This window comes from Poeciliopsis prolifica, unplaced genomic scaffold (assembly GCF_027474105.1).
Source record: "Poeciliopsis prolifica strain line A6 unplaced genomic scaffold, Auburn_PproV2 SCAFFOLD001, whole genome shotgun sequence".
Classification (NCBI taxonomy): Eukaryota; Metazoa; Chordata; class Actinopteri; order Cyprinodontiformes; family Poeciliidae; genus Poeciliopsis; species Poeciliopsis prolifica.
In genome coordinates this window covers 20,089,131-20,112,722 of record NW_026562376.1, presented here as the reverse complement: position 1 = coordinate 20,112,722, position 23,592 = coordinate 20,089,131, and the positions used below count along the sequence as shown (strand labels likewise).

The 23,592-nt window shown below is 37.9% G+C and overlaps 5 protein-coding genes across 6 annotated transcripts; 1 reads left to right on the top strand and 4 right to left on the bottom strand.

The window, feature by feature from the left end:
* Nucleotides 1–502: 502 nt before the first annotated feature.
* Nucleotides 503–3,401, bottom strand: LOC129360440 (troponin I, slow skeletal muscle-like). The gene is made up of 6 exons (XM_055030673.1): nt 3,354–3,401; nt 3,000–3,044; nt 2,783–2,914; nt 1,881–1,970; nt 1,437–1,610; nt 503–1,236 (listed from the first exon to the last, which is right to left on the bottom strand). The coding sequence occupies exons 1-6, from the start codon at nt 3,384–3,386 to the stop codon at nt 1,150–1,152; spliced, it is 561 nt and encodes a 186-aa protein (XP_054886648.1). The 5' UTR covers nt 3,387–3,401; the 3' UTR covers nt 503–1,149.
* Nucleotides 3,402–4,563: 1,162 nt separating this feature from the next.
* On the bottom strand, nt 4,564–7,715 carry LOC129360456 (troponin I, slow skeletal muscle-like). 2 transcript variants are annotated; one of them, XM_055030706.1, is made up of 7 exons: nt 7,623–7,715; nt 7,441–7,528; nt 6,716–6,973; nt 6,251–6,382; nt 6,042–6,131; nt 5,233–5,406; nt 4,564–5,151 (listed from the first exon to the last, which is right to left on the bottom strand). In XM_055030706.1, the coding sequence occupies exons 3-7, from the start codon at nt 6,770–6,772 to the stop codon at nt 5,062–5,064; spliced, it is 543 nt and encodes a 180-aa protein (XP_054886681.1). In that variant the 5' UTR covers nt 6,773–6,973; nt 7,441–7,528; nt 7,623–7,715; the 3' UTR covers nt 4,564–5,061. The 2 variants fall into 2 exon arrangements, with proteins under 2 accessions (XP_054886681.1, XP_054886672.1); XM_055030697.1 differs by lacking the exon at nt 7,623–7,715 and having other exon boundaries at nt 7,441–7,592.
* Nucleotides 7,716–8,625: 910 nt separating this feature from the next.
* Nucleotides 8,626–10,465, bottom strand: LOC129360448 (troponin I, cardiac muscle-like). The gene is made up of 5 exons (XM_055030684.1): nt 10,330–10,465; nt 10,100–10,231; nt 9,793–9,882; nt 9,442–9,615; nt 8,626–9,097 (listed from the first exon to the last, which is right to left on the bottom strand). Exons 1-5 carry the CDS (start codon nt 10,396–10,398, stop codon nt 9,011–9,013), a joined length of 552 nt encoding a protein of 183 aa, XP_054886659.1. The 5' UTR covers nt 10,399–10,465; the 3' UTR covers nt 8,626–9,010.
* A 1,346-nt stretch (nt 10,466–11,811) lies between these two features.
* LOC129360467 (troponin I, slow skeletal muscle-like) lies at nt 11,812–14,431 on the bottom strand. Its single transcript, XM_055030719.1, has 5 exons — nt 14,351–14,431; nt 12,676–12,807; nt 12,507–12,596; nt 12,248–12,418; nt 11,812–12,157 (listed from the first exon to the last, which is right to left on the bottom strand). The coding sequence occupies exons 2-5, from the start codon at nt 12,778–12,780 to the stop codon at nt 12,071–12,073; spliced, it is 453 nt and encodes a 150-aa protein (XP_054886694.1). The 5' UTR covers nt 12,781–12,807; nt 14,351–14,431; the 3' UTR covers nt 11,812–12,070.
* Nucleotides 14,432–18,869: 4,438 nt separating this feature from the next.
* LOC129360420 (interleukin-17 receptor A) lies at nt 18,870–23,555 on the top strand. Its single transcript, XM_055030628.1, has 11 exons — nt 18,870–19,022; nt 19,119–19,140; nt 19,902–20,036; nt 20,156–20,274; nt 20,819–20,936; nt 21,171–21,218; nt 21,313–21,458; nt 22,125–22,193; nt 22,267–22,336; nt 22,440–22,526; nt 22,611–23,555. Exons 1-11 carry the CDS (start codon nt 18,891–18,893, stop codon nt 23,543–23,545), a joined length of 1,881 nt encoding a protein of 626 aa, XP_054886603.1. The 5' UTR covers nt 18,870–18,890; the 3' UTR covers nt 23,546–23,555.
* Nucleotides 23,556–23,592: the final 37 nt, after the last annotated feature.

The following is a 23,592-nucleotide window of genomic DNA, read 5'->3' as shown; positions in this document are numbered from 1 at the left end:
TAATATAAACACATGAACAAACATTTATGCAACCTTTCCAATAAAATAGCCAGACTTATTAATACATAAAATGTTTCCAATTCCTGAATTCTTTTGTTTTAACTGTTAAATTAATCTTTCAAAATGTGCTGGAAAAATATATGATTAATTTTGTGACATGTGTGATGAACTGGCGTCCTGTCCAGGGTAAGGTACCAGGCCTCTTCCTTGATGACTGCTGGGGACAGGCACCATCTGTAGGGAGCTTGTTCTTCAGCAGGGACAAAGAGAGCTGATCAAAGTTGTAATAAAACGCCTTTGAGTAAATGTTTAATTCCAAAGCTGACATACCGTGAAAGATTTGCGTCCGCAATCACAGCAAAATGCAAAATCACTGACAGCAATGAGAAATGAGACTTTTTAAGCGTTAGAGGAGTCCAGCATGTATGTTATAGTCTCGTAATTTATAGCAGGCTTCAAGAAAACGCCTACAAATATCTGTGCAACAAAGCAGACAAACCCAGAAATGAGGATGTGATTTATTAAGGTTTTTGCAGAGAGCAAACAACTGGTTTTCCTACAACAATGTTGGACATTTTGTCATGTAACAGTTCCAAAGTGTGAATGAAGGCATTTTATGTAAGACTCCTTGAAAATACAGTGAAGACACGACAAATATTTTTGAGAATATACTGATATTTTGTCAGTGTTCTCAATAAAAACAACAGCATTCTGAATATGTTTCACATGTACTTTTAGACATAAATCATAAGACTGGTTTATCTCCAAAAACGCACAGTCATTTTCAACACTGAGGGTAAGAACCTCAGTGTTGAAACATGATTGGCTGGTCACAACCTGAACTGTTATAAAAAATATATATATATGCACTGTCCTTTCAGTCTCCCCCCCAAAATTAAAGGAGAATAAGATTTTTAGGACAATTTTAAATTTAAGACTGATTTAAATTGATAGATTTCTCTTTTTGAAGTCAGTGACGATGAAGAAGACAAAGAAGAGGTGAGGTGAAATAGTGAGGTAATATTACTTAAGTGGAGCAGAGACAAAAATGATCCCAAAGTTTTCATTGTCACTTACAAACCCAAACAGCGTCAGCATTTATACTTTTCTTAATTTACAGCAGTGATCAAAGGGACGTTGATCACAGATCTACTGGGCAGCGTCAAACAGCTTCTTCCTTCCCTCCATCCCAGACATGGCGTCCACGTTCTTACGCCAGTCAGTGACTTCTTCTTTCTGTGTCATCGGAGCAGAACATTTGAATCAGTTTACCCTGATTAAACCCTTGAGATGATTTGAAGGTCAGTGAGATGTGGATGATTGCTTGCTTAACGTTGCAGCGTTAGTATTAAGTTCTCTATGCATTCGTGTTTTTACTCTAAGCGGCTTAAACAAACATTTGACCCAGCACACAAGTCTACATCCTGCACTCTTACCTTTTCCTCCTCTTTCTTCACTGTCTTTAGGTTGGCCTTGAAGTCCACTGACTCTTTGACCTTGGCCCCCAGCAAGGCTCCCAGCATGGCCCCTGCAGACACCCTCACCTTCCTCAGGTTCGGTCTCTTCATCTTGCCCTTCAGCTCAAAGACCTTTTGAGACAAGTTCTGTATCTTTGTGGAAAACAAACCACAAACCCCTCTTTACAATTAAAACACAAGGTTTTGAATTTCCACCATGTGTAGATCGCATGTGGCAGGGTTAATTTTATTAATTAAAAACAATTATTTTCCTTTTTGTCTTTTTTACAAAACGAATAAATAACAATATGTTAGATATTTTGCTTCATCATTAGAAGACGAAAATAAGTCAAAGCATTTTGCGCGTCTTTACCAGAACGCCCAATAAATGTGGATGTTGCTGTATTTACTGGACTCACTCACCTCTTTCTCATTTATTGCGACTTTGCTAGCAATGTCATAGCGCTCTTCATCCACCTTGTCAATTTTTTGGTGAATCTCTTTGCAAAGATTCTGTGGACAGAAATATTTTGTTTAACAGACTGATTAGATGACTTTAGGCTTAGAGAATATAAGTTGACTAACAACAAAATAGATATTAAAAATGTGGAAGCTAGTTGATGTGAACAACTCTCTGGAGCAAAACCTCTTAGCAGCAGCAAAAAATGTGAATTTAATTTGAACTTGTGGCAGAGATTTACCCGACCATCAGGACAATGACAATTAGCTGACGGCTAGAGCTACAATAAAATGACTCAAATCAAAACATCTTTATTTGTTAGATTGGCCCAGTCAAAGTCCAGCTGTATGGCCAGCGGTGAATCTATGTCAGATATTTTACTTCATCATTATACACTATTTTTTTTTCCGACCTGTCGCATTGCGTACTAATGAAAAGTATAATAAAATGTAAATGTGTAAAAAGGTTAAAGAATGACAAAAACAATTTATCTTCTTAACTTCTATTGTATGATAAACTGAATCTATTTTAAGGACGTTTATGGCGTATTTAGAAAAGACGTATCAAGTAAACTTAGGTTTAACGATTTTGTAATTTTTTTTAATAGATATTTTTCTCTCCTGGCAGTTTTTAGATGAATATTTTTCAATGATTGGGAGTAGAGCACATTTTATTTGTTGAAATAAATAAAACCCATGACTAATTACATTGAGGTTTGATGACCAGGTATTAAATAAATAAGACAAGAGTTGATTTGGAGCAACTGATCTGTTCAAAAAAATGGCAAGCTGGAATGCATGGAATTTTTCTTCACATCTTCAACCTTAGAAATCATAATATACTAAATTAAAGGTGATAAGTGGACCTGTAGTTCCTGCATCGAAAGGCCTGACAGTTGGAGTGTTGGGTGTCTTTCGTCAAGGATCCTCTGTTTATCAGCTGTTCTGGCTTGCTTTTCGTTCTCCAGCATAGTCATCGCCTTCTTTAACAGTTTGGTCTGGAAATAAGCACACACCGTTTTCTAAGCTTAATGGTTGTGGACACACTTTAGCCAAGCTGGACATTATTTATATAGGGCATACCTTCAAGAACAATCTGCGGGATGCAGAGATTTTTGGCTTAGGTTTCTGTGACAGAATTAAAAAAATAAAGGATTAAGTTAGCATTTTTTGAGGTGTGCATCACTTTTTGTACAGTGACGGTAGAAGCAGTTTTAAAGCACAAAAGCTAAACATAAAATAAATTGTTTTCTTTTAGCCAAATACAGTAGATTGGTATCTATTTGTCTAAATGTACTTTCTTAATTCTCACAATGTATTTGTGGAATTAAAGGCCCAAGCTGTTAGAATACATTGTTTTGCTGACATGTCTAAAAAATAAAAAAATTAAAAAAAATAAAAAATCAACATAAACCCATAGAAACCATTTGGACTCACCGAAGGGCTGTTGATGGGAAAATTTGTGTCCATAGTGAAAAGAAGAAAAATTGATTAATTGTTGTCAATAAGTGATGAAGAATAGGACTTCTGGGGTTGAACTTACGTTCCAGACATGATAGAAGTTCCTGGTGCCTCCTTGTTTGGGTCTGTAAATGTCAGACAGATGGGGTAAAAAACATTGGCTATTTTCTTGACTATAAACACTGGAAATTAGAAATTAACCTAAACTTGAAGATCACTTAAAATTGCAACTAAAATGCAAATAATGAAAAATAAGAAAACGTGAACTTTCATCTTCAAACTTTTGCAAGGTAAAAACATTTTTAAAACATCTCTGCTTTAAAAATGTGTCTTTTGTCCGATACACCGGGTTTCTTTCTTTAATGAAAAGATTTTCTTACCTTTAACAGTGAGGTTTCAATGTTCAAGAGTTCCCTTGTGTGTGACTCAAGGGGATGAAAGAGGGCAGATATATAGATTTCAGGGCTCATGTGAGTGGCTCACTGAAATAGACTCTCCATTCTTAGACTCCATCTCTTGTACTTCACATGTATGAGGTGTGAAGTTCTTAGAAGTTCTGAGGACGGTTCACCTGTGATGCTTTCTTGGTTTGTCTCAAGAGGAGCAGGTGAAATCCGATAGTGCAGTTTACAGGCACGCAAAATAAATAAATAAATACATAAATAAATAAAAAATAAATATATATATATATATATCGAAGTACATCCTCTTTAGCTTCTTGGGGTTTCATGGCTTATCTAGGAATTAAAGTTTTCTTTTCCTTTTTTTTAAAAATTTCCCCAATGTTTCCTGTTTTGGAGTCTGTTTTCCCTATGCAGGAGACATATTTTCTAAAAGTACGTTTTTTTTTTATTTATTTTATTCAAAGCGTTTATTTTTAATTTATTGCTTTATTATGGCTTACCTTATGGGAAAGTTTAGGAAATATATAAGAGCAGAAAACTTGCAGATAAAAGGAATAATTGAAGAAGGCCACAATCATTTTTATGAACATGACATTTTATATAATTACTATTAATCTATTTAGTAGGCACGTGTCACTTTCCCCAAATAAATAATGGGATTTTTAGTTGTATTTTAATTTGTTGTTATGCATTTGTAAGATAAATTAAAGTTGTGTGATATGTACAGTTAGATTAAAATTATTTTCAAATCCTTTTTAAATTAAAAGCCCAGATGTGACAAATTGTGTAATTTATTTATTTATTTTATTATAATAGGTCAAAATAAACTTGGTCAAGTATGCTTTCAAAGAGAATTTCTAAATTTAAATAGAAAATAACACATAATCCCCTTTTTTGTGGAGGATATGAATATACAGAAACTAACAGTAATATCATTTTTTGAGTTTTAGAAGCATTTTTATTGGCTGATGTTACTTTTGTAGCGGTACCACAACAAGTCAGTTTGTCACAACTGAGAACTGTGTCTAAATAGCAAACAATATTGTTTAAAATCACCAAACGTTTCTGAACGTTCAAAGTTTCTAGAGGTGCTGAAAAATTAAAGAGCTCTGCTGCCATCTGCTGGAACAAGGAGCACAATTCTGCAGCATTGTTGATGCAGCAATCATTTCCCTAAACCTCGAGTCTCCCTTAAGTGTTTCTTTGCATTCAGCAATACAATGTGCGGATAATATTACGTTATAATAGTGCCTTTTACAGAAAAGCTAGTGTTTTTGTCTTCAGTTGCCAGAAGCGTCAAAGAGCTTCTTCCTGCCCTCCATCCCAGACATGGCCTCCACATTCTTACGCCAGTCAGTAACCTCCTCTTTCTGATAGAGAACAAAACAAATTGGACAAAAACATAAGAAAAAACAAAAAAACGTATTCAGGTGGATAAAAACCAGATTCACCTTTTCTTCTTCCTTCTTGACAGTTTTGAGGTTTGCCTTGAAGTCAATCGACTCCTTGTGTTTGGAGCCCAGCAGAACGCTCAGCATCGCTTCAGCTGAGATCTTCACTCTCCGCAGGTGAGGCTTCTTGAACTTGCTCTGAATCTCGGTAATCTTCAGTTTCATGTTTTCAATCTGCCCAACGGAGCACGTGATTATATCATTCTACCGCAACATTACTGAAGATAATATCATTTTTATCTTTCGTAGGTATATTGCTCGGTGATATTATTTAAGATTCAAGCTGTGAGATGTCATCATACCACCATGGTGCGGCTACAGGATGTTTCTAGTTGAGCTGTGCAGTTCTCATGGGATGGACTTCAGTTGTTGACTTTATTTTTTATTTCTTTGGTTCTATCATGTCATGTCTGATTTGTGAACATGCTTGTGGTTTTCAGCTGCTTCCAAAAATGTAGCATGTAGTGACATCTTGTGGTATAAATCTCAAATTGCAACCAAGTTGGCATAAATGGAGAAAAAAAAAAGCCCGGCATTTTATTTTGCCACTGTTGTGTTTGGGAATAGTTTATGACATTATTTAAAAGTATGTACAAAAATACTAGTGTATCTTTAAGGGCTCTAATGAATATGGATTTTTGCCTCAGCTTCACAAAGTTTCATTTCAAGTTTTACTTTAGTGTGCTATTGGGCCAAAAGTGATCATTTTAGTGGTATTTTGGAGACTAAAACTTAATTTAAATCTTAAAATACATGGACAAGTGAAATGACCTTCGTCTTGCATTGCTGTTCAGTCTTAATGATCTCACCTCCACATCGTTTTTGGAAACTTTCAGGCTAACATCATAGCGTTCCTCGTCCACAATATCAATCTTGCGGTGCAATTCTTTGCACAGATCCTTTAATAAAAAGACAATAACATTGTGGTACATTTAATAGTATATTAAATGTACCACAAAATAAACGTTTTTTGTGATTAAAAAGAAAGTAAACGTTTTTTGTGATTAAAAAGAAATACCTGCAGTTCCTGTAAAGACAGACCAGAAAGATTCAGCGGAGGAAGTCTCTCTGCCATCAAGGCTTCTTTCTCCTTTATCTTCTGATTTTTTTCCTCCTCCAGCATTTTAGTAGCAACTGCCAAAAGTCTGATCTAAGAGTGAAAATCCATAAACATGCAGGATTTATCCTTTTTTTCCCCATATTTTTTACTTGTAAGTATATGCATTACTTATGAAAAATGCAAAAGAGCATAGATTTCATTTTTAAAAATGTGCTTGCAATGTACACCTTTAAGAATAAGTAATCATAAACCTATTATTTCTCATACTGCAGTCTATCTGCTGCAGCAGGCAGACTGCACTGTGAAACTGAAATAATAAAACTGAAATAAGCTTAGAGGACAAAATCAATTAAATAAATAGGCAAACATTTGACGTCACACAACCAAAAAATAATAACAACACAGACGACATGAAACTCTTACTTTTAGCCCCAGCTTTCTGGAGGAGGAGATCTTACATTTTTTCTGTAATTCACACATAAATAATATTTACTTCCACCTTCTGTCTTGCACAAAACATGAGTAAAATGTATATCGCTGATACTTACATGTCTTTGGAGACATTCGTAAGAGAAATGAAACATTATCATTTTAGATCTCGTACAATGCAATAACCAGTGGAAAAACACACGAGAGATGATAGCACTTACCCGTCCGACATGGCTGACTTCAACCAGCGTACTAGAATGTGGAAAATAAATCCATTAAAATAAATCTGTTGTTAAACACACTGCTGCTTCACTGCCTTTTAGTACATTCTGCATGCTTCATATCAATTAACTTTTACAAGTTAAATCCAAGTCTAAAAACTCCTGCAAATTACAAAATTACATTTGATTGTTAAAGCAAAATTCTTTTGAATTGAGAGTCTATTAGACGTTTGGAAAGGTTTCAAGCGAATGTGCTTTGAAGAGTCAGAGCAGTGCAAGTGTTAATATATCTGATGAGAGGTTCGCCATGGGTGACAAAGCAGTTAAGTGACCAGATAATCCGCAGGCATGTGGGAAGACTCTGTTCAGCCTGCTGCTAATGTTAAACAATAACACTGCTGCCCGCTGAAATGGCCTGAGAGAACAAGATGCTACTTTGACGTAAAGAGCCGTGATAGTCGCTGCTAGACACCGTGAAATAAAGAGAAATATACTCACACTGAGTCAAACAATGAAAGTGCGGGTACCAATAGGAGCAAGCAACACACCGCCTGGCGATCCAACCTCAAGGAGCTCCTTGTACGTTCTGAAAAAACAAAACAAAATACATCTCTCAAATTTATAGTGTCTCCTCCAAAGTAGAATGGCCCACTAAAATAGAGTGGTATCTGTTTTACTACCTCTGTCCGTCCACCAACAGTGACATTTACAGGGGTTCACAACAATATTCGAGCTGCGTAGGGGGTATCATTAAGCCTGCTCCTTGGGTTCAGATATTTGGTTATGTATAAACATAATTTCTACGACATCTATTAGTGGAAATGGCAGCGTGTCCTTAGAGAGGGTCAAGGTCGGAGTCGTGACAGAGCGGGGCCAGCTGGAAAAGTTTAGATGAAGATGTCAGGGAGTCGAGCAGAAGGGAAGAAGTTAGAGTTACTTCCTTCATTTGGGCTGTGTTTTTATTTATAGGAAAACTGCATGGTTCAAGAGGTCCAGAAGTAACATAGACTACCCCAGATTATCTATTTAGTCGTCTGCTATTAATATCAACTAAATCTGGTGTTTCGTTCCCAAACATTTGAAACTGACTCAAAATGATTCATGGTTTTTCCTGAAAATGTCTCTTTCCTTTCTCTAGCCATGCAAAGTAAAACAGATATTTATTTATAGAGTGCGTGCATTTTCCATGACCAAATTTTGTCACAATTCTTGTTTATATTTGCAGCTGCATACTTTGGCAGTCGTCTCATCACACTTTGCACAGGCTGCATTGAGGAAAGACAAAAGCCAAAGGTTAACTCAGTTTTATTTTGGCCTGCAGAGGAACAAGGACAGGTGGTCTGTGGAGCTCGATGGTTTGTAAACTGAGCCAATGTGATTTCAGCCTGGCTCTGGATTCACACTGTAACCCTTTGCACACACCAAAGAATGCACACAATCATAGTTAAACTATAAAAAGGTGACTTATATAAATATGTATATACACACACACACAGATCATTACATGATCATTCTCTTCTTGCCTCTGTGGTCTTCTGCTGCAGTGATGTTGAGGATTTAGATATTAGCAGGTGAATGTTGTTTCTTCTTCTAGCCAAGAACATTAAGTTCTTGGTTTATGTGGCCGCACTGTTATTGCCAGCCTTATAAAATAAGCATAAAAAAGAGAACTGCAGCATCAGCTTTAAGTTTTCACCACAACATTTTATTAACTTTGATATTCTCAGGCATCTTAAGGTCAAGAAACATTTGTTTTAAGGTAGACATAGAAGCAGTGCAAATGTTTCACAAGTGCAAAACCCACAAAACAAAACAGTGCAATTAACCCTGATGCAAAAAACCCCCCAAAAAACAAAAACCAACAAACAAAAGGATTGATGCAATTATTTTTCTTTAATAATCTAAGTAATTTGGAATATTGCATGTATAGTCTGCAGATACAGTCATGCGTGCTGAATCCTGTCTCGTGTGTTTGCTAATTGTATGGAACAACAGTCCCTGCAAGGACTTCTATAAATTTTTAGCCCGTAAAACTGCATTTATCATCAAAATGTCCACAAAGACAAATCTACTGGTTGGCATTGAAGAGCTTCTTTCTGCCCTCCATTCCAGACATGGCTTCCACGTTCTTCCTCCAGTCTGTCACTTCCTCCTTCTGATGAGGCAAAGAACATAAAAAAAAGTCTCAGCAGGTTTGAGAAATACTACACACTATACATATATAAGTATGGACAAAATAATGGATGTAAAACATTGAAGAATGATTTTTGCAATTGAGTAAAAAGCAGCAATAAAACAGGGCACCTCCATTATTATCTCTATCCACAGTTGTGACAAATGGGGAAAATCATTTGAATTCTTGCTAAATTACTTTCTTTTCCAAAGGTTAGAAATATAATTAGAATTTGATATGTGAGTAATGAACTGATTCAGTGATGGGGTGTTGCAGTTCTGTCACATAACTGAAGATAATGTAGCTGTTAAGATACGGTCATTTACCTTTTCCTCCTCTTTCTTCACAGTCTTGAGGTTGGCTTTAAAGTCCACACTCTCTCTAACCTTTCCACCCAGCAGAGCTCCCAGCATGGCGTCAGCAGAGATCTTTACTCTCTTCAGAGCAGGTCTCTTCATCTTACCCTTCAGCTCAAAGACCTTCCGATTGAGATCCTCAATCTGTGGATCCGAATGTAAAAATTCAAGCACAAAGAACACATTTAGTTCAATCTGCGGATATTTTTACTGACTGACTGATCCTTACTGACTTTTACTAACTAAATGATGCGGAGAAAATAATATTAAACAGAATTTGTTGTCACTTAAACTAGACGAAATGAAGCAATGAATCCAGACCTCCTTGATGTTTTTGGCCACCTTCGCGTCGATGTCGTACCGTTCTTCATCTGCCACATCTATCTTGCGGTGCAGCTCTTTGCACAAAGTCTGGGAACAAATAGAAATTAGCAGCTTCTCCTCAAAGTTTCTGTGTTTATTATTTAGTATAACGCTGCAGGAAACTGGCTATCTCAAACCTTATCTTAGAAGATTTCTAATCTTATGATTACAGTTAAAGCTAGTGTCGAATATAACCTATAACCTATGCCACAGTGATTTTACTGTTTGCTAAACATCTACATGACTCTTCCTCAAAAGCGCTCACCTGAAGGTCCTGAACAGACAAACCAGACAGCTGGAGAGGAGGAACTTTCTCTGTGAGAGTCACTTCTTTCTGCTGAATCCTCTCCTGCTTGGTCTTCTCCAGCATCACAGCTGCTGTTTTCAGCAGCTTGGTCTGTCAGGCAAAAATAAAAAAAAATAGATCAACCAATTCTCCATTTGAATAAAAAACAACAACAAGAAAAACAGACACTTTATAAAAGGAGACACTACCTTCAGATGTAGCCTTCGAGATGCAGAGATCTTTGGTTTTCTCTTACAGACAGAAACAAAAAAAGTCATTTTATTCTTATTTTGGTTTAATTTGAGCTGCAACAAATATATTAATTTCTTACTTGTCTGTGGTGGACATGATTACGTGAGAAAAACAAAGGAAGAAAGGAAAAAGGTAGTGAGGACAATTTCTATAATTTTTTTGTATAATCAGTATTCTTTCACAGACATAAGAAAACGTTATCACTTACACTTCAGACATGTTTTTCGCTCCTATTGAAAAATTAGAGTTTTATTATTGTCGGCAGTTCAGGTGACTTCATTTGACTTGATGGTTATTGCAGTATAAAATCTATTTTCATGTCGATTTGATTAAATAAAACGTGTTTTGAAGTTTTTCTGTAGTTACACACTTTTTATTGACACTAGTTTCGCTGAGCCGAGTCAACCAGACCTTGGGCCTCCATCACACCAACGCTGAGCCTTTAAATTAGTAACACTTCATGCTCAAGGGCTGTGAATACTTGGAATGATTTTCCTTTTTGAATCCCATTCGGGCTCTAGCCAAGTGGAGAGCAGCTATCTCAAAATCGCATTCAGATTTAGTTTGTGTAAACTAAATTTATAGCACAAGTCAGGATTTTCTTTTTTTCTTTTTTAAATTGCAATCTCAGCTATTAATTGGATAAAAAGTCACAATACTGTCTAAAATATCTAAATTTTGGATTAAAAATATGTATATTTGCAGCACTTTAGTGTATAAACAATAAACAAAATTTTAAGCTTCCTGCTAAATATGCCAATGTAATCTAAACTCAAACTTTTAGTTGTTTTTTTTTTTAAACCATATTGCATTGGGTGAAATGTGTCTGAAAATCATTATATCTACGCCACATTATCCTCAAACAAACAAGGAGATTAACGTACCTTATATTTAATCTCTGCGGAAAACAAGTTGATATGATATGACTCTGACTTTAAATAACAAGAACTAAACTCAAGTCTCAAATTTTATAGCTCCTATTGCCTTCTGTGAGTGGCCAACTAAAATAGTGTCTTCTGTCCTGACAGCCAACTAAACTGTATATCACTGCTCTCCCATCACCCTATGCCAGGTGTGTGTCTCAATATGATATAAATACATATATACACATAACTTTTTCCCCAGAGAAAGTCATATGTGTTTGAAAATCTTCTGAATCTGGTTATGCGTCTGATTTTGAAACACATAAGTTCAATATTTTGCAACGGTAAGTTTTTTTTTTTTTTTTTTTTTTGTGCCTTGAATCAACTGCAGTTGTAAAAGTTTAGTAAAATGAAAATTGCCATCTGCACAGTCAAACTGAGTGATTGATCTTTCAAAACTATAAAAGTGGAAAAAAAAGAGAGAATTCAAACATTTGGTCATGGTGCTTTATTCAGCTGAATGTGTATTACAAATAGGGAGACAGCACCATCGTCTGTCCACTACAAATACTGCACTTCCATGGCATAAAACCTATTTTTTCTTTCTTTTTTTTCTTTTTTATTACCACAATATCAGTTTGCATTCAACTATGGCTGTCATTCGTTTAGCGGCATCATAATTTACATTTACTCACGACTAAACGTTGTTATAATCGCTTCATTTCAGCATGAAATTGAAAACTTTTCAAACGCTCACAATACGATTTCACTCGACGATTGCAAATCTGTAACGTTAGCATTTGGAAATTACTGATTGTTTAATATGGGCATTGTTTCACTGTCCTGCATTAAATAGCTTCTTCCTGCCCTCCATCCCGGAGAGGGCCTCCACATTCTTACGCCAGTCGGTCACTTCTTCCTTCTGTTTGAAGAAGAAAAGAAAACAGAAATAAATGATTGACGGCAATTTTGTAAATTTTTTTTATATTTGCTTGGATTTTTGGCGTTTTACCTTATCGTCTTCCTTTTTCACCGTCTTGAGGTTTGCCTTGAAGTCGGCCTTCCTGAGTTTGGAAGCGTCCGTGCACGCGCCCAGCATGTCGTCTGTGGTTTTCTTCACTCTCTTCAGGCTGGGCTTCTTCATCCCCTTCAACTCGATGATCTTCTGTTTCAGTGACACAATCTACCAAACAAGCGTCCCCGTTTAGGGAAGACCGTAACGTCTGCACGCATGATTACCAATCAAAACGTGACTCAAACCTTCTGTGTACCTCGTTCTCGTTTTTGTTGACTTTAATTTGCATGTCGTAGCGGGTCTCGTCTGCGACATCCAGCTTCTGGTGCAAGTCTTTGCAAAGTGCCTTTGAAAAAAGGAGAGGATGCCTTCAAAAGGACGTCAAATCGTCATGCGTTGCTCAGCAGTATTTTTCGCTAGATTACCTGGAGTTCCTGGACTGACAGTCCTGACAGCTTCAGCGGAGGAACGCTCTCATTCACAACTCTTTCTTTCTCCAGTTCTATCTCTCGACTTTCAGCAACCAGCATAGAAGCTGCCTTCTGCAGCAGCTTACCCTAAGATGCAATGCGGCCACAGTTAGCGAGCTACAGGTAAACATAACTAGGACTTTCAAAAAGCATTATATGACCGGAGTGTTTTGATTATTGTTCCTGCTGACACTAATCTGTGTCATTTAGAAATGGGCTTGAATCAAAACAATACACACTCCTGAAAACACAGGAGCTTTAAAGTATATCAAAGCCACTAAATCCATGTTCCTTGCTGCTACATTCTCCACTTTACTGATTTGATTATGGTACTTACCAATGTCAACATTGATGTGCTATTTTTCCCCGACAGTTTTCTCATAATAGCATATTTAGTACCACATTCTAAATATGCTGCTCCAACACTAACTATATTATCAAAGCTACTACAATGTTCTGATGCATACCGCTTTGTTTTTCAACAAAATATTTCACTGGACACAATTTAACTCACACAGATGCAACTCACTTTTTAACACTTGCTGAAGTGCCAGCCTAATTGTATTACATTTAATCTCTGTGTTGATGTGTTTCACTTCCCAAGAGCAGCTTCTGTGGCTGAGGATCAGATTGCCAAGGTCTCCACCCTCAGTCACCACCCGTCTAACTCTGCTCCCTACCTCACTCTGCTGTGGCCCCTCTCACAGGTGGTGAGGCCATGGGAAGGGAGACCCACGTCTCCTCTTTGGGCTGTGCCCGATTGAGCTCCATGGGTCCATGAGTGGGGCCCCAGTGGCCCGCGTATGGATGAGGGAACACTGTTTTCAGTGATTTTGTGATCATAAAGGGTCTTTGGCCCTCACTTTGTCTAGTTCCTCAGCTTTCTGCCTTGGATGACCCTACCACAGGCATGAATGCCCTGATAGCATAACTACTGGGATCACTGGGACACTCAAACCCATGCAGTGTCACAGCCCATGAGCTTTGTTGAAGTCCTGACAGAAAGAACCAGGTTATGGACACAAGCGGCCAAGATTGTTTTTTGTTCTGTACTATGTCTGGGGTCTCCCTTAGAGATAGGGTGAGAATCTCGGTCATCCAGGAGGGACTCAGTGAAGAGCCGCTGCTCCTTCACATCGAGAGGAGCCAGTCCTGGTGGCTCGGGCGTCTGGTGAGGTTTCCCAGACATGTCCACCAGGAGGAGACCAAGAGGAAGACCCAGAACACGCTGGAGGGACTATGTTTCTCGGCTGGCCTGGGAACGCCTTGGATTCCCCCGAAGGAGATGGAACAAGTGGCTGGCGAGAGGGAAGTCTGGGCCTCCCTACTTAGGCTGCTACCCCCGCGACGCGATTCCGGATAGGCGCAAAAACTAGACTTGTGTGCAGACAAAACTCTGAAATGAAGAGTTTATTTTAAAAACTTATGACTAGTCTTTCAGCTGTATCTTACCAGATATTAGGAAATGTCAGTTTGTATTTATATCTGCGAAAGATAAACATTTAGCTGCAGGTAAACAACAAAACAAACCATGTTTCACTCATCAAACAAGAGCTGCAAACCTGATATTGTGTTGGGACATCATTTATATACTTTGGAAAAATATGGCTTTCAGAGCTACAAGACTTACTTTTATTAGCAGTCGACGTGTGGCTGCAAATTTCCTTTTTGGCTTTCTCTATGATAAAAAAAGAAACATGGCAGGTTTCTGCATCATTTACTATGAATTATTTTCCATTGTAATTTATGTACGTTTCATTTCATAAAATTGTGACTCACCGGTCTTCATCATCACATAAGATCAAAAACCATCACAAAATAAAGAAAAACAATTAATACCACAGAAATAGTCATTTTAAACATGTAATAAAGCAATGACAAAAGAGAGAAGCCAGCAGACAATGATTCATTTGAGACATTCAATTAAACTAAAAATTTAATGTACTTTTGAACAAAATACAAAAAAAATATATCCAGGAACTATTTGCAATAGTCTGTACAACTTTAAACTAAGACTTTGTTAAAGGCCCTTTGTCTCATCTTAATTTAAAAATACTTGCATACATATTTCCTCCACAAAGTTCAGGAAAATTTATCCAGACGTCAGTGGCCTCATAGAGGGACATGAATCCTGTCCTGCGCTGTAGTCGAAGCGTGTGAAAAATACCGGAAATAGTTGCAAGATGCACAACAAAACCAGGCCTTATTGAAAGTTTATTCATTCTTGCCATCAATGGCCAGTTTGTCAATTTTACCTATTCATTAGTTAACGAGAAAAGCGTGTTTTTTGTGGCATCCCTGTTGTTCCATATTTATTCCAGTTTTTAGTAGCTGTTTCTGTTTGATGCTTGGGAATTTTTTTGTGCCCTTCTCCTGAGCTGTACCTTCCTTCCTTTTTAACCTGTCATCAACCTGAACCTGTCAAGTTCATCTAAAAGATGCAAATGCCAGAAAAACAATTTTAGGACATCCAAACTTTATTCTTTAGCACAATTCTTACTCCTGAGTGCTTAAGAAGATTGATTCAAAAGGTGCTTCAACAAATTTGGGGTATTCTTATGTTTTGCTTCTTTATTTTTTTACTTTAACTTTGGATTCACTTCAACTGGACGGGATACACTTTACACTATATGTAGAAAAAAGTTTGAAGTGATTTTTCATTTTTCGGCATGAAAATCTGACACTTTTTTATACCCATTCTTTTTTTTTTTGGTATTATTTGGTGTATTGTAATTAATTGTGAAGAAATTATGAGGTCATTACTCACCCCTCAGACATCACAGCAGTGTATCGTTCCTGAGAAGAAACAAGGTGTTTCACCAACCATTTTGAACTCACTACATTTATGTCTTAATGAGAACCATTTTGTGGCCCAGATGCTTTTAGTATTCCATGTGAGTTAATTCGATATGCAAGTATTTAATCTTGTTAATTTTGAAATAAGTTTCTGTTCTCTTCCAGGCACTTGTTGTTAAAAAGAGTTGAGGTGGAGCCTGCAGCCTGTTGTACAGCTATATTTGACCACATTGTCACCATTCTTTTCTGAGTGCTGTCGCTGGTTTCATGAATCCAGGCAGGATACGAATGAACTGCAGTATGTACACATAATGTATCCCTTCATATCTGCTTTTTTGTCTATTTTTATTCTAGCAGTGAAGGGCACATTTAAAAAAAAAAAGCACACTACTGAAAGGGAGTTTGCATCATAAATAGTCTGCAGCTTTGCCAAACGTTTTATAAAGGTTAATCATTATCAGCTGTCATATCAATAGCCGTAATTTTGTTAGTCTCAGATTGCGCTGGCTGACTGAGGCGATCGAGAATTCAGAAAGTAGCTGGAGGTGAAAGTCAAAACGAGGCTGCCATGTTCAAAAAGTCACACAAAGACCTTGACAAAAGTAACGACCTGGGCGTGCATCGCATACATAAATACCAGGGCAGTATAAGTTTCAGGGAATGCAGCCTTCATTATTTAAGCAAAGTTAGACTTGACACGGCCCAGGCAAATATTGTAGATAATGTTACGTAGATTCCTGGACTGCAATCACTGCCTTCTCTCTGTTGCACAATGCTAGTTGGAGATTTCTAAGCAGTGTTCACAATAGCCTGATTGACCGCCGTTTCTTACTGACTAAAGGTCATTGATTGCTGCACTTACCTTTGACAATGAGCGAAAAACAAGATGGGCCAGCAGTTTAGCTGTAGGGCATATGAAGGAAAAGCACTTTATGATAAATAGTGAAAGTTCTGCGTATTCAAAGCAATGATGCTATTGGCTCATTAAAATAGACCCCCGTCCACCTGACAGTTCCCACATCACAATCCACAATGCCTTTTTCATTTGCCCTCAACCCGTGACCCAATTATTTCATGTGATTGTCTCGCACAAGGACACACCTCACACGTCTCTGCATTGACAGCTGAGCTGCTCTCTTTCCAGGGGCCATGAACTCGGAGCATGCGTTCCTTTTAAACTGGTCGCATGGTGTTGCCAAGCAGAGGCCAGAAGATTGTTTCAAAGACTTGTTGTTCTGAGGAAGCTTTTAATGCTAATGGTACAATACAAGACTTAAAAAAAACAAGGCAAATACTGTATGAATGCTACAGTTTTCTATTATATAAACCACTGTTTTGGTTAAAAGCTCCCTTATGATCTAACTTATGATTGCCTTAATTATAACCTCTTATGAAGGGGGAGAAAGCCCATACCCTTTTTTCTGGAAGGGTTTCAAAAGGCCTTCCTATCTGTCGGTCCGGTGACATGTGATACATCTGACCACAGAGTCCAGGAGGAGACAGAATAACTCAGAGACAAGGCGATAAGAATTAACACTTTCCCACAGCCACATTGCTATCCTCTCCACGGTCCCTTGCAAAGTATTCACACCCGTTGTTTTTTGACTTGTTAACCAATGAATAAATAAAAAATAAAAATCCTGTGCTTCTTTTTAGGACTGGTGGTTACTCTCAGAAGCAGAATAATGTCCTACTCTAAAATTGAAATGACACAAGTTTTAAAAATGTTGCTGTCAGTCAGAGGTGCACCGATTTATTGGCCAGCTGATTTATTGGTGCCGATTTCTTTAATTTTGGGAAATTTTTACATATGAAGCTGATCTTATCCACTGATCTTATCTCCTCCAGTTCTGGGTTGGACATCTTGTCAATCTTGCTCTGAACCTCGCAGCTCAGGCCGTACGCTGGTTTAACAATAGTTAAACTTGCAAGTTGTGTCTGCAAGTTTAACAATAGTGACCTCACTGTTGCCAACTCAACAACTTCTTTGCTAGATTGAGCAACATTTCAGACAAAAAAAAATTGGTATTGGCAGGTTAAGCTTTTGAAATTATCTGTAATCGGTGATCGGCCGGGAAACTGCAATCGGTGCACCCTTACATTCAGTTCCTCCAATCAATCCCAAAATATATAGAGGCAGATTTACTGCAACTATAAATTTATTTATTTATGCAGAATAGTTCATGTTTAATCAGATTAGATAGAGATCTCTTGATTTGCAGTGCATCAATGTTCCAACCCTCAACTCTGGTCAGGATATATGGATCATGCTGAAAGTATAAAGTTTCCAGACTGCTGTTCCTGAAACCAGAAACCGTAGAAACCTAGAAGTTGGTAGATGGACGGATGGACGGACGGACGGACGCTGGCATGTTCTCAATTGGATTGAGGTCTGAACTTTGACTGGGCCATTCTAATATACAGCTTCTAATAGGTTTTCCTTCAATAGCTCCCTGTGTTTAGTTGCATCCATCTTCCATTAAATTCTGACCAGTTTCCTTGTTTTTGTTGAAGAAAGGCAGCCCTGCAGAGGGATGCTAACATCACCATGTTTCAGGGCTGCAAGTCTTGAACCAGATTTCAAACTGAACGTCTTATGGTTTTCTTCCACCAGCTCACTCCTATCCATTGTTCGTTAAAGATCAGATAGTGTGTGTGGTGTAGGTTTATCACGTTCCAATTTCTTGCTGATGCTATGCAATATGTGAAACTTCCTGGACTGCAGGAAGCGTGAACTAAATGCTATGCATTCAGGCTGTCTTTGACTACAACATGTTTGGTGACTCCTGCTGTTTGATGCAATATAAAGCTTCTCAATATAAAACACATTCGGTTTTGGCTGCACCATGACAATTTGTGAAATTTGTTATGGTGCAGCATCCTCAAAACTTTTGAAAGGCACTGGTAAAGAAGAATGAATAGACTTAGCTGTCATAATCTCAAAAGCTCTGAAAAATGTCTTTATTGATTTTCCTAAGTCAGTCATGCTGTTATTTTTCTGATTTTGCTCAGAGTGTGGATAAAGAAAGGTCACCTTGTTAGTATAAATATGTTAGTTACTGCCCTCTAGTGGGGCTGCCTCTTCATCTCAGAGGCAAATGTGCCCTCTGGCACTAATTTAAACAGTACACTCTGAAGTGATGAAACATGTTTTAATTTGTGCAGAAATGAGTAACAACAGTCACATAGTGCTTTCTTTTCTATGAAAGTGGAAGTCATTAACCGCAGCTGAAAACACCTCCTTCCTGTGTTATTCAGAAGCCACAAGGTGATAAAAATCAGACAAACAACAAAGGCTGACAGCAGACAACTCTGAGCTCTTGTCTTACTTGAAGCTTTACAGACTGCTTTGAAAATATAAATGCAAAGTTTTCATGAGCCACATGATCTACATAATTATGATCAGTTTGTGTTTTTTAATTTTCAGTGTGATGGCTGGACTCAAAGCATCATCGTCAGGATCACCATCATCTCTTAGGCTTTTGACAAAGGACTGCAATCAGACGGTGAGATTTAAATACTGCCTTCAAATTTACTGATGGTTCTACTAAAATAAATTGCACAAAAGCATGTATGTTTTCTGTGTTTTCTTTTATTTGCAGGGCCTTGAGAATTACAGAGTTTGTAAGTATCATTTTTGCTTTAAGTTGTTTTACCATTGACAAACTGGTCACTTAAATGTACAGTGTCTCCTAAAAGTCTGCACATCTTTGTTAATAAAAGCTCTTGAGATGTAAACGGATGAAACCGTGCTAAATTATTTTCTCTTTCCACCCATAATGTGACATTTATTCTGTACAATTCAGTTAAGAAAACAAACCCTTCAGGGAAAAATAAATATGGAATAACCTGAATAAATAAAAGTTTGCATCATGCTTGATAGAATACACACTCGATTATAGTGAACCTGGTTGATGTGAGATAAAGCTGAACTACCTTAGGGTTTTTTCTGGATGGATCTAATCGAACAAAGGTATCTGTCAGGAGAAAGGTACCAAAAAACCTCCACTGATGGAACAACAAGGACTTGATGAAACCAGGCTAGGGTTAAGGTTATTTCTTTTTCTTCCAAAGAAATAATCCAGGCTTGGGTAAAATTATGGTTTGACAAAGCGCTTACCTTTGGGACCATATTTCCAAATGTATGTTTGGCACTAAACAAATTACAATGCTGACACGTTGTAATATAAACACAGTGGGATGTGAGGGGAAAACCAGCATGAGGCTTTTCTGTTCTTCAGATGGGACTGCAGCTTTTTAAAGCAAGATATACATAAATGGACATTTTATTTTAGAAATCACAAAACAATGTGACACAATGACAGGGCTGTGTGGGATTGTTCAGAGTGGATGACTTATATTAATATCAAACTCTCCAATGTCAGCCAGTTGCTCAGCCATGGAAAAGGTTCCTCGGATGAATGCTTCCACCGGTCCAGAGTGGGATTCTGTACAAATAAAAATCAGCCAGGATGGATCAGCTGTAGTTGTGAATGTGGCTTGGAAACTACGAAGTGATGGTGAGCGAGTCTCGTTCCAGCAAAAGAGATCTGTGTTTTTGATGTTCTTTTTTTGTTGTTGTTTTTTGATTATGTACCCTGCTGGGATGATGAACTGTTGCACTGGTGTGTGTTCACAGGGTCCTTTAGGGCAATTCGTGGCTCAGAGATAAACGTCAGAGATGAAAATACAAATCAAAGTGCGTGTGAGCAGATTCATTTCTCTGTGAAGAATATGGAAAACTCAAAGGAGGAAAGGGTAAGAGCAAGCAAGTGTTTCTGTTGTCATCAAACCTACTGTTTTGTTTTGTACCATTCTTGTTTCCATGATCAGGTTTATGCTCTCCTGCGATTCTATCGGCCTCTTTGAGGAGGATTTCAAAAACACAGCTTTTATTTTAATAATCAAACCATTTGATTATTTAACGTTGTTTGCCATCTATTGACTCTCATAGAACGTCTGGCTTCCTGATGAAACATTACGTTTAAAGCTGTTCTGTTTGGTTCCTTAGCAAAACAGCATTTAAAATATGACAACAGATGTTTTAGTTTCCACGTTGTATTGACACAACAAAAATAACAAAAGAAATGAAAAACAGAAATCTTTGCGTGTAATTTGACTGTTTTCTGTCTCTGGTCTAATTGAAATATTTCTCTGTCATGAACGGGGGCTAAGAAGAAAAATATTGGCATTATTTTTTGAATACTTTGATTGTGTGTTACATATCAAATTTCACTGAAATTTTAAAGAATTCATTTTGATCGTGTCACTATTTTGTTCGTCTTTGGTTTATTGCTGCCAGTGGACTTTTTCCTTGGATGTTGTGGCAGAACCGAAGCATACGTACACCATCACAGTGTTTCACTTTCCTGAACCTGACGTTGGACATTACAGGATTGTGAACCAAACTACTGTACCAGGTGATTCGCCTTTAGATAGAGACAGTGACAGTTTCTTTGAGCTTTATTTCAACAGAAACAAATTTAGCACAGAGAAAAGTGCTTATTTTTATTAACATAAGATCCTGCAGGCCAGTGATGTTACAAAATTTTGTCTCTCACTACATATAATAATAGTTAAATAATGTCACCAATAATAGCAATAAATATAAAATGTTCTAATCAGCTGTTTGTCATATTTTCTGTCTGGGCCAGGATGTAAAGACGCCAGAATCAAAAACTCCCGTCTGTGCCAGGAGAACGGTAAATGTTTCATCTTCTCTTGAGTTCAAATGTGGTGCACTGGGAGCTCAAGGACTGAAATGCACCTGATTTTGTTTGTCTTTGGATAAATTAGGTAGTCTGTGGAACCCCAGGATAGCTGCTGCGTTCATCGAGGAGAAAGACTTGATTATTGTGGAGTTTGACTCGGCGGAGTATTCAGAGAGCTATCTGGTCTCCATGCAGAGCGGGAGTGTAAATTGTTCTAAACTGGTCAATAAGGTAGCGCCTCCACAGATGCGCTTTGATAAAATATGTCATATAAAAGTTTACGCATTCCCATTATCGAATCCAAAAATAGCAGCTTCTTAATGCTGCTCAAGTTAAGTGTGAGGAAAACATATAAAAGGCGCACAAGCGACACAGATAACTGCAGCCTAGAGAAGACTGTGAAGTAAAGTCCACTTGGGCATTTTGGTGAGAGTCAATTGTCTTAAATATTAAATAGCTGGAATTAAACTCAGTGGCCCAAAATCCTCTTTTCACATGAAATCCTCCTTTGCATTTTGATTGAAACCAACATCTTTCATTTGGGAGGGAAACTGAAAAGGCAGAAGATTCAACTTTCAATCTGATCTTGGTCTACTGACAGATTTTATTAAACTTTTAAATAGGTATTGACTATTTCAGTTGTTAATAACAACTGAGGTAAATTTAGTCCCTTTGGTCCCTTTAGAGATATTTGTTGTTGTTGCCATCCTTTTATTACTGAATGTATGAGGTTTTACTTTTTGAATTAAGTTGCTTAAATAAATTAACTTCAGCCTACTATTCTGTCTTATTTTAGATGCCCCTGTAAGAACATCGTCTATGAAAGTAAACGATTGGGGTAATAACTCTTATATTCCTTATCTGGGATTAATTATTTTCTGTTTGGTAAATCAACAGGAAAACAGGATGCGTCTGAATGTGACGCTGGAGTGTGTTTCGTCTCAGTTGGCACAATATGAAGTAACGGTGAGTCAGATTTCCAAAGCCAAATCTTAATAAGACAATACATTTTAAGAGTTTATCTCACTTTATTTTACAGATCCAACCATATTTCATTGGCTGCAAAAATAACTGTGAGAGTGCTAAGAAAAACATAAGAAGAAGCCAAAGTAGGTTTCATGTTTGTCTGTAAGTTTTCAGATGTAATATTTTGCTCATCTTTTTTCTTTTAATAATATTTTTCTTTGTTTCTTGATGTTTCTTTAATGACAGGCAGCAGATCTATAAAGATCTGTTTAGGAATGATTTTCGTCTTTCTTGGTGTTCTTGTTTACTTACTGCAGAAAGCGTCTCACAAAGGTTAGTTTCCTTTTAAATGCGCTAAAACAAAACGTACAACTGGAGGCTCTAACAGATAAATGGTGACTCCACTTTGTATCTCAGCGGCTCCTGTCACCCCGGCCTCGGCTGACAAGCAGCAACCGGACGTTTTTCACGTTCAAGAGAGAAAACGTGTCCTCGTCATTTACTCTCTCGACCATCTGTTATATAAGAACATCGTTCTGAAGTTTGCTGCCTTCTTGGCGGCAAATTGTGGCACAGACGTGGTCCTCGACCTGCTGGACTCAACCAGACTGGGAGTGCTGGGCAGCATCCAGTGGCTTGAGTGGCACAAAGAGCAAATCGAGAGGTCTTCGGATAAAATATTAATTCTTTGCTCCCGAGGAGTCCAAGCTAAATGGAGAGCCATGTGCGGAGGCAAACAAGTTTTTCTGAGAGAGGACGCTCTCTCTCCCATCGGTGACACGCTCACTCCTTCCCTCACTCTCCTGGCGCCATCTTTTGTCCGGTCTGTGTCATTTGAAAAGTATATTGTGGCGTACTTTGATGACGTTTGTTCAGAGGAAGACGTCCCCTTGCCCTTCAAGATCACAGTGCGCTACAAGCTGATGAAACAGTTTGAGGAGGTCTTCTTCAGAATCCTGGACACAGAAAAACACGAACCGGGCCTAGTGAAGCAAATCAACGGACTCTCGGAGGACAAATACCACGAGTCTCCTTCAGGGGGCGCCCTAAAAGAGGCCATAGAGGCCTTTCGCCAGTATCAGCTGGAGCATCCGTACTGGTTCCAGGAGGAGTTACTGGAGCGCTCTGAGCTGGAGCACTTGGAGGCCACAGAGGAATGCGATGAAAAGAAAATAAGAATCACAGATCACTTAGCCTGCGTGTTCAATTCGGTCCAACTCATCAGTGACACGGAGATCCAAAAAAGTGTTGTAACAATAAATGACACAAAGATTCAGCTGGCTGAAATGGATGAAATGGCCTCAACGCTGGAGTTCAACTCTCACACTGTTCAGGGGATTCAGCTGCTTTAACAAGATGACCTGGAGGTTTTCACCTCCCTGTTTATTTCAAAGGAGAG